This window comes from Triticum dicoccoides, chromosome 2A (genome assembly GCF_002162155.2).
Source record: "Triticum dicoccoides isolate Atlit2015 ecotype Zavitan chromosome 2A, WEW_v2.0, whole genome shotgun sequence".
NCBI lineage: Eukaryota > Viridiplantae > Streptophyta > Magnoliopsida > Poales > Poaceae > Triticum > Triticum dicoccoides.
This window is the reverse complement of record NC_041382.1, coordinates 678,807,172-678,817,351: the sequence shown is the minus strand read 5'-3', so window position 1 is coordinate 678,817,351 and position 10,180 is coordinate 678,807,172. Positions and strand designations below refer to the sequence as shown.

The window sequence follows — 10,180 nt, the reverse complement described above, 5'->3', positions numbered from 1 at the left end:
TGGATAGTATTTTGCACGAAGATCCTTTGCATAGAGAGTATCTGGATGGGTTATCAATCTCCAACTCTGTTTTGCAAGCAAGGCAAGGTTAAAAGCATGAAGGTCTCGAAATCCCATACCTCCGTTACTTTTTTGTATACACATTCTCCACCATGCAAACCGATGCATCCTCTTCTGTTCCTCAGTGTCTCCCCACCAAAAGCTCGACATGGCATCAATTATTTCTTTGCATATCTTTTTTGGAATTTTAAACACAGACATAGCAAACACCGGTATTGACTGGATAATAGCCTTCAACAAAATTTCTTTACCCCCAATGGATAAGAACTTTTGCTTCCACCCTTTAAGATGGTTAATAATTCTCTCCACTAAATATTCAAATCTGTCACTTCTATCAAGATCAGTCTTAGATGGAAGTCCAAGATATTTTTCTGAAATTGCCTCAATCATATTATTCAACTCTTCACATACTTGGGCTGTTAACTCGACATCCACATTTGGACTGAAAAAGATATTGCTTTTCCCTTCACTCACCAATTGTCCAGAGCTTGCACAATATTCATCCAATACCTATCTCAGCGAGGTTGCATTAACCAAATCCGCTCTCATAAGGATAAGGGAATCATCAGTAAATAATAAATGTGAAACTGATGGTGCATTTCTACACATCCGAACACCTTCAATGCCATGAACCTGCTCTTGTTGAGCTAAAGAACTAGACAAACCTTCTGCACATATCAAGAATAAATATGGAGAGAGGGGGTCCCCCTAGCGGAGTCCCCTAGTAGGGATGAACCCTTCAGTCTCTTGATCATTAAATCTCACCTTATATTTTACTGATGTGACATAGGCCATGAGTAAATCAACAATATTCCGGTGAAATCCCAGTTGTATCAACATACTTTCCAAAAACTTCCATTCTACACGGTCATAGGCTTTATGCATGTCCAGTTTCACCGCACAATATCCAAACTTTCGTTTCTTTTTATTTTTTATAGTATGCGGACTTTCATAGCTAACAGAATGTTATCCGTGATTAACCTCCCAGGCACAAAAGCACTTTGCACTGGAGAAATTATATCACCAAGAAAGATTTTAAGCCTCGAAGCTATCATTTTGGATATAACTTTATACAAGACATTGCAAAGGCTAATCGGTCTGTATTGACTTATCTTTTCTGGATCATCAACCTTTGAAATAAGAACAATGACCGTATCATTCCAACCTTCAGGAATAACCTTGCGGAAATGTTAACGCCCACACGTGTGGGTGTTAGCCAATTCACCCACACGCCTCCATCACCGTCCAGTAACTTCTGCATGAATCTTGGCACGGATTAGCTGATTTTGTATGCCACGTAGGACAACTCGCGTGTGTGGTGTGTGAGAGAGGTCGCCCACATATCCGTTTTATCACACGGAGGGGCCGGTGTGTGGGCGTTTAGCAGTTCGCCCACACACCAGTTTTCAGTCACGCACAAGGGCTGGTGTGTGGGTGTTTGCCATCTCGCCCACACACCCGCCTCCTCTCCCACACCCAAGCTGCCAGTTGCCATGTGTTTTGCAATGTACATGGCAACTGCCCTAGTGTGATTACAAGCAGATGGCAACTCTTTTTTTTACCCGAACATGTCAGTTGCCATATGTTTTGCATGGTACATGGCAAACTGCCCTAGCATGCACGTAAGCAGATGGCAACTCTTTCTTTTTAAATGGCAACTGCCCTAGCGTGCTTGTGAGCACATGGCAACTCTCTCTTTTCCTCGAACATGTTTTTGCCATGCCTTTTTTGTAGTGCTACATGACAACTACCTAGTGTTAGTAGGTGGCAACTCCTAAAGTTTTGAAATCATGGCAACTGCAGTAGACCAGACCACACATGGCAACAGCTGTAGTTGTCCAAAAAATGGCAATCTGGAACTTTGAGCTGAGATGGCAATTGCAGTTGAGCAAACATGGCAACTGTAGTTGTCCGACATGGCAACCGTAGTTCAACGACATGGCAACTGCACTTAAACGAACATGGACGAGGGTACGGCCCATGGAAACTGCGGGGCGCGCGGTAAAGTGTCACGTGGGATGTGCGGGACCACGAGGTACGAGGCCTGACGTACCGGGCGTGTGGGCGTTATCTATTTCGCCCACACGCACGCGTGTAAGAGGGACCGGGAGGAAAAAAAAGAGACGTGTGGGCGCTAGTTGTTTTGCCCACACACAGACGTGTGGGATGATCCTCTTAGGCACCACACAGAACGTGTGGGCAGATTCCTTAACGCCCACACGTGTGGCAGTTATCGGCGTCCTAACCTTATCGTTTATAGCACTAAGCACCTTCATAGTTCGCATGTCGCCAAGTACATGCCAACATTTTTTAAAGAGCATTGCATGAAGACCATCAGCACCTGGTGCTTTCATATCTCCAATAGAGAAAAGTGATTTCTTCACATCTTCAGCTGTGTAAGGCCTCATCATCTCATCATTCATTACCTAAGAAACCTGAGGTAGCACCTTAGCAATCAAATTCGGGTTAGGCTCATCTATCTTCGTAGAGAAAAGACCTGCAAAGTAATCGGATATCAAGGGATTCAAGTATGCAGTGTCTTCACGCCATACACCTTGATCATCTTTCAACCTTTTAATACGGTTATGTGCCCTTCGTGCCGATGCAAAGTTTTGGAAATAGGAAGTGTTTTTATCACCGAAGTTAAGCTAGTCAATTCGGCTTCTTTGAGCATGGTAGATTTCTTCCTGTTCCAATAACCTTTCAAACTCGTCCGCCAACTCCTTCTATCGAGTCACATTTTTAGGTGTGAGTGCTTCCTGTGCTACAACTTCAAGCTCTTTCTAAACTGGGCCTCTTTTAGCCAGCGAGCTTCGAAATGAAGCACTTTCAACCCCATGTGATCCTGGGCTGTCTCCACTTCTAGACAACTTAGTGTTAAGTAAGTGATACAATATATTTTATAGCCGCATTTTATAAAAGAGGGTGCAATTTAACCTCTACCAGGCCCGTGTAGCTCTAGCCCTCGCTTCTCATTTCAGTTTATTGATGATGAAACCAACGAAACAAGTCATAAAGGGGGTCGGTTGTTTGAAACAAATGCAAATGGTTGACCTCCGGTCCACGGCGTCAACCAACACGCACCCAAACTACTACTCCCTCCGTTCTAAATTATTCGTCGCAGAAATGGATGTATCTAGAACTAAAATACATCTAGATACATCAATATCTGCGACAAGTAATTCGGAACGGAGGGAGTAGCTTAATTTCCCATAATGCCCCTGTTCACCCCAACTGAAATGCGGGCGTGCTATAGGTAAAGACGTCATTTCCACTTCTGAAAATCCTCGCGCTCGCCCCCGCGTTCAATCTCGCGCCTGCTATAAGTAGGCCCCAGCGCCGTTCCCCCAACCGTCTCCCCCATTCGAAGTTCTGGAAGGGGAAAAATCCTCCAAAAACCCAAATCCCCCCCCATCAATCCGTCGCTGCTTCGTCCGACCTCCGCGTGGAGATGTCCAATCAGCGCGGCGGCGGCTACGGGGGCCCCGGCGGTGGCTAGGTGGGCCTCCGCCGAGACGGGGGAGGCGGCGGCGGCGAGGTCGCTGAGGTTGACGAAGACGGCTTTACTCCCGTCAGAATCCGCAGGAGAGGCCCCTTTCGCGGCGGGGGCGGTGGAGAAGGCAGCGGCCGCGGCCGCGGCGGAGGCGGCGGGGGCGGCGGCGCAGGCGCCCCTCTCGAGCCAAGCGGGCGAGGGCGTCAGGATGGACAGCAGCATCGGGACTCGCGCTTCCCTCGGGACGACCACGCGCAGCAGCGACAGCAGCATCCCGGCCGTGGCAACGCGGGCTGCGGCCGAGGCGGCGGGAATCACGGCAGGGTCGACAGCGACAGCACTCACGGTCCATACCAGGGCCACGGCGGAGGCGGCTTCCAAGGCCAGCACTGCTCGTCGCAGCAGCAGCAGCGTCGCAACAACCAGCAGTATGACCCGCCATGGTGGGAGCCGAAGGAGATCACACAGGCGACGAGCTCGTCTTCTTCTCGACCTGTTGGTAAGCACCGCTCCCTGATTCTACTTGCGAGCCTTGTGAACCTCGGCATCCTTGCTTCGTTCCTCTGAAATTTTCGAGACATGGGCGGTTGATCGATCAAGGGTTTCGTGATGGTTAGTGAATTAGAGCCTACCCTGTTTGATTTCGTGTATGCGGTTGATCGGGGCGATGCGTTTCTCCAGCCGTACTGTTTACCTTCTGAAATTACGGGCCTGTGATTGCAAATTTTGTTGGCTGCGTGTTGATTCAGAGTAGCATTTGCGTCGGTGTGATCTGATTTCGATTCTGGTTCATGATTACTCGCAGTATATCAAGTTTTATACGGTTCTGTTGTAGTATCATGAACTCTGTAGGATAAATTCCCTTTGCTGCATTGTCTGTATTAGAGCTGTACCTACATCTTATTCTCTTGTATCTTGAATCCATAGGAAGCGTTTGATTCTTAGCTTGATAGGGTCATTACAATCCTGAATTGCTTGAAAAATTGGGAGGAAGATGTGGTGTTGAACTCGCCTACATGCTAACTGAACTCCTAAAACTGTTGTTGGTAGCCTCTGTTCTGCAATTTTGAGATGGCAAATGATTGTTTGAGAGGATGCAGAGCATATGGGATAAGAATCCTGTCAGATAGCACTAGAGGAACCTTGGTTGTTTGGTATGTCACCTTGTAGTTTCAGACATGTAGAAAATCATTTAACTACCATATCCTTCAACATACATGAAAGAATCATAGTTTTCACCAGTGAAAACCTGTATGTGATTCTTTTTGGAATTTTTTCTACGGATGTGTTATTTCACAAGTAGGCTTGCATTAATTAATGCGTCAATGGATCAGTTGCTTCATGCTATGGTTTGGAGTCAGCATGAAGAAGAACTTTGGGCCTTTTGGGGGCACCATTTGTAGTACCGTTTCCTGATTGTACTTGCGAGCCTTGTGAACTCTGACATGATTCGGTTGTTCCTCGGAAATGTTCGAAACATGGGCGGAGTTGATCGATCACGTGATCAGCAATTTTGTGATGGTTAGTCATTAGAGTCTATGCTGTTTGATTTCACGTATGTGGTTGATCAAGGCGATTCGTTTGTCCAGACGTCCATGTTGTAGTAGCGTGGACTGCTGTCTTGTTTGAAGCTACAGGCCTGTGATTGCAATTTTCGTTAGTTGTGTGCTGATTTAGAGTAGCATTTGCATCGGTGTAATCTTATATTGTTTCTTATTTTGATCATGGTTCATGATTATGCAGTACATGAAGTTTTATATGTTTCTGTTTGTAGTATTGTGGATGCCCAAATGTACTTCATTCTTTATGGATCTAGATAGATTAGACTGAGGTTTATCTCTCTGTATGATAAGTTCCATGTGCTGCATGCCTGCATTGTCTCATGATTATGCAGTTTCTAAAGTTTTATACGCTTCTGTTGTAGTATTATGAACGCCTGTGTGTACTCCAAGGTTTATAGATTAAGATAAATAGGAATGAGGGTTATCTCTCTGTCTGACAAGTTCCCTTAGCTGCATTGTCTGTATTGCAGCTTTACTTATAGCAGCTATTGATCCATCTTGTTCTCTTGTGTCTTGAATCCATATGAAGTGTTTGATTCCTAGCTTGATAGGGTCATTATAATCCTGTTTTGCTTGAAAAAGTGGAAGATACGGTGATGAACTCGTCTACATGCTAACTGAACTTCTAAACTGTTATTAGTAACCTCTGTTCCACAATTTTGTTATGGTAATAGTTGTTTTAGATGATGCATAGCATATGAGATAAAAATAAATCCTGTCAGATAACACTAGAATTTGGTATGTCACCTTGTAGTTTCAGAACATCATTTAACTACTGTATCCTTTATCCGAAGACAGGAAAGCATCACAGTTTTCACCAGTGAAAACATGTATCTGATTCTTTTTGGGACTGTTCTCTTACGAGTGTGTGTATTTCACAAGTTAGGCTTGCATGCATGGGTCAATAGAAGTTGCTTCATGCTGTGGTTTGGAGTCAGCATGGGAAACAACTTTGAGCCTTTTGGGGTCACCCTTTGTAGTAGTAGGGGTACGAAATGAATTGCGGAGCGGTGGTGGTGGGAGGCATTTACTATCTGAAGTTCAAAAGGATGAGCGGTTTCCTCTCCGTATAGTTACATTTTCTTCTGCATTTACTTCTCCCTCTCTGACAGCATGCCACATTACTGTTTTCCTTGTTTGCAACCTTCGTTGTTTCTAACTGCTCTTGTTCCCCTCTAGGCTGTCCACTTGAAAAGATAGAAGTCAAACTGCTCGTGAACCACTTCAGAATCGAGTTTGGAGGATCAACTATCTTTTGCTATGGGATCGAGCTTGGTCAAGATTCTTCTGAGACTTCAGATCAGAGGTTTGCAACGGCTAAACTCTTGGAGATACTTGCGCGGCCTCCATATTCATTAGCTGCTGCCTCTGATGGCAAGGGCCATCTGTTCACCTTTGCCAAACTGCCACAAAGTGTATATCCAGTGGAAGTCCGGTCACGGACCTACAATGTATCAGCAGTGCTCAAGCCGGACCTGGAGCTGAGGCAACCCCTTCGGCCGCCTGTGACTAAAGGGATCTTGCCGGCTCTTGATGCCATTGTGCGTGAGGCCTCTAGCTCAGGCAAGATTATCATCGGTCAGACATTTTATTCACAGCAGCAGCGTCCTAAGATCAGCTCTCATGGGGCCTTTACTACCGAAGCTCTGGAAGGAACCATGCAGACCCTAAAAGCCACCGAGCAAGGGCTGGTGTTGTGCGTAGACTATTCAGTTATGGAGTTTTGCCGAGATGGAAGCAGTGTTATGGATCTTGTTAAGCACTTGGTGAAGCGGTTTGACACTGATATTCCCTTTGACATGGAAACAGCTCTAGACGAGAAGCAACAGAAATATTTGGAGAGTCAGCTGAAAGGCCTCTGTATCACAGTGAATTACCTGAAGAAGTCCTCCAAAGGGAAAGACAATGGGACCAGAATTCGGAAGTACAAGGTTCAAGGTTTGACAGCCGAGCCTGCGCAACTTATCACATTCGAGGACTTTGATTCAGGGAAGCCCCCCCATAAGCTTGTTGAGTATTATCGTGAGCAGTATGAAGTGGAGATTCAGTATAAGATGCTTCCATGCTTGGACTTGAGCACGACAAATGGCAGACCAAATTATGTCCCGATTGAGCTCTGTACTCTTCATCGACGGCAGAAGTATCCCAAGGACAATACACTCAAGGGTTCCAAGCAGAAGCCAAAGGACAAGCCACTCGAATCAAATGCCCGGAAAGATAGGATTCTGGATATGGTAAAACCTCCAGAAGGGCCTTGCAGGTAACTGTTTTGAGTTTGGGTGCCCTTCTACTGTTTGTAAACGCCTGACCATGCATTCTTTCTTTTTGTCAAACCTGACGACTTAATCTATACGTGTTGTTTATTTGTTAAATCCAATGCAATGCATTTTGCTAGCTATTCAGTTCAATGGTTTTTTTCTGTGTAAACAGTACATCTAGAATAAAACTTGAAAGTTGTGCTAACATAGATGCTAATTGAAAAAAAAGAAGTTTAACCATGCTTGGATTCAGTATAAAAATGAAGTTTAACCATGTTTGTATCTAAGTATTTTCTGGAATTTTCTTTCTTTGGACAGAACTGATCTTTGCCTTTCATTCAAGAAAGGATCTGATCTAATTGTAAAAATTTAGCAAACTGAACTCATGTTTATTATCAGTCACTAATTATCACTTTACTTTCAGCAGTAGCAGAGGCCAGCAATTTAACATTACATTGAACAGAGAGATGACAGAAGTCACGGGTACTATTCTTGCTCCCCCCACCCTGACAGTCGGCTCCTCCACTGGCCGCCGCGACTACAATATCACCAAGAAAAACTGCCAGTGGAACCTCATGAATTGGATGAAACTGGTAGACGGCAAAGTACTGAAGTGCTGGGGCATTCTCGACTTCAGTGCAAGTGCAACGCCATCTCACTCTGGCCAGGAAGGGCCGCTTGATGGAGACAAGTTCATTCGCAATATTGTCAGGAAGTGTCTTAACCTTGGCATTCAGATGGACGGACAAGACTGTGTTGTGCGTCGGTCAGCAATGTCAGTGCTATCTGATCCGGGCAAACTACGCAAGGAGCTTATCCAGGTGAAGAAGGATGCGGAGGAGCGCACGCAGAAGAAGCTGCAACTCCTCTTCTGCCCGATGTCTGAGCAGCACCGTGGGTACAAGATACTGAAGATGATCTGCGAGACAGAGCTGGGGATCCAAACCCAGTGTCTGTTGAGCCACCTCGCAAACAAAGGCAAGGGCCAGGACCAGTACTTGTCCAACCTTGCCCTCAAGATCAACATCAAGCTCGGGGGAAGCAACATGCAGCTATCTGACCAGCTTCCAAAGGTGACTGGCTCACGTTTCATGTTCATCGGCGCGGACGTGAACCACCCGCCTCCAGGAGACACGGTGAGTCTGTCGATAGCAGCTGTTGTGGCGTCCATGGATTGCCCTAGCGCCAGCCAGTACGTGCCGAGAATCCGTGCCCAGAAGCGCGGCACGGAGGAGATCGATAACCTCGGTACCATGTGTAAGGAGCTCATCCAAGTCTACATGGAAAGGAACGGCGGCTTCAAGCCAGACAAGATCATTTACTTCCGCGATGGCGTGAGCGACGAGCAGTTCAAGATGGTCCTTGACAAGGAGCTAGTGTCTATGGAGAAGGGTATCTGCGAAGACGACTACTCGCCGACGATCACAGTTGTCGTGGCCAAGAAGCGGCACAACACGCGGCTGTTCCCCAAGGACGAAAACGAGCTGCAGACAACGAATGGCAATGTGCTCCCTGGCACGGTCGTCGACACAGTCGTGGTCGACGGGTCGCACGATGACTTCTTCCTCTGCAGCCACGACGGGCTGCACGGGACGAGCCGGCCCACGCACTACTACATGCTGAAGAACGGGCACGGCTTCAAGCCCGTGGACCTGCAGAAGCTGGTGTACAGCATGTGCTTCATGTTCGCTCGCTGCACCAAGCCAGTGTCGCTGACGGCGCCCATCAAGTACGCCGACACCGCGGCCTACCGCGGCAGGGACTACTACGACAGCAGGATGGTGTCCCAGCAGTTCCAGGTCCAGGAGCCCGGGCCATCATCGTCGGCCTCCGTCCCCGCGGGTGCTCCCCTGTTCCGGGGTATGCCCGAGGTGCACGCTGATCTCAAGGACAGCATGTTCTTCATCTGATGCCGCATGCTTTTCAGCATGGTATAAGCTCCAACGCTGCGTTCTGCTTCTTGTGTGCGCCTTCTTGCTGTGTATGGTGAAGGCCTTTGGCTGGCGCTTCTGTTACATATTTGCTGTGTTCTGTAGATGCTCGTCAAACTGACTCTTTACAGCATTGCTGTGTTTCTGTACATGCTCGTCAAATTGGCTGTTACAGCATTGCTGTGTTTCTGTACATGCTCGCCAAATTGGCTGTTACAGCTTTGCTGTGTTTCTGTACATGCTCGCCAAATTGGCTTGTTACAAACTTGTTCTGCACACATTCTGTTCCTGATTACTGTAAATCAACAAAGAACTAGTTTCAGTCTTCCTTCCTTTTTGCTTTATCATATTTCATATTCCAGCAGATGTTGGATGTGAGTTTCCAACAAGTTGAGAACTGCAGTCCTGAGGAAGGATGAGATTATTTTACCATTTCTTTTGGCATTCTTGGGATCAGCCAAATGTTGTATGTACAAGGCACACAGTTACATACTCCCTCTGTCTCAAAATAAATGACTCACTCCGTCCGAAAATAAGCGACTCGCTTATTTTGGGACGGAGCGGGTACAAAATATCCCTTTGGGATGCACTACTGCATAGGAACCTCAGGGCACATCACAATGAATTTGACAATGGCAGTTATCTAAGCCAAACAAGCTCATATCACTCGGTAGATTGGAGGAAAGACTCATCATGTAGATTGGGCAACATCTGCCTCTTATTACATGTGGGGAGGCTGGCAGGGTAGCATTATAACTGAACCACTGACGCACCGTACAGCAGGTTGTGGTCAGCCAGTCACCATTTGACCGGTAATAACCATAGTGATCGGAGAAAATCCCACACCCGTATCGATGACTGACTCTGATCGCCATT

General features: G+C 46.6%; 1 protein-coding gene across 1 annotated transcript; it reads left to right on the top strand.

Moving 5' to 3' along the window:
• The first annotated feature begins 3,275 nt into the window (after positions 1–3,275).
• LOC119358095 (protein argonaute 2-like) lies at positions 3,276–9,575 on the top strand. Its single transcript, XM_037624798.1, has 4 exons — positions 3,276–3,316; positions 3,646–4,052; positions 6,295–7,375; positions 7,798–9,575. The coding sequence occupies exons 1-4, from the start codon at positions 3,276–3,278 to the stop codon at positions 9,281–9,283; spliced, it is 3,015 nt and encodes a 1,004-aa protein (XP_037480695.1). The 3' UTR covers positions 9,284–9,575.
• The last annotated feature ends 605 nt before the right edge of the window (positions 9,576–10,180 follow it).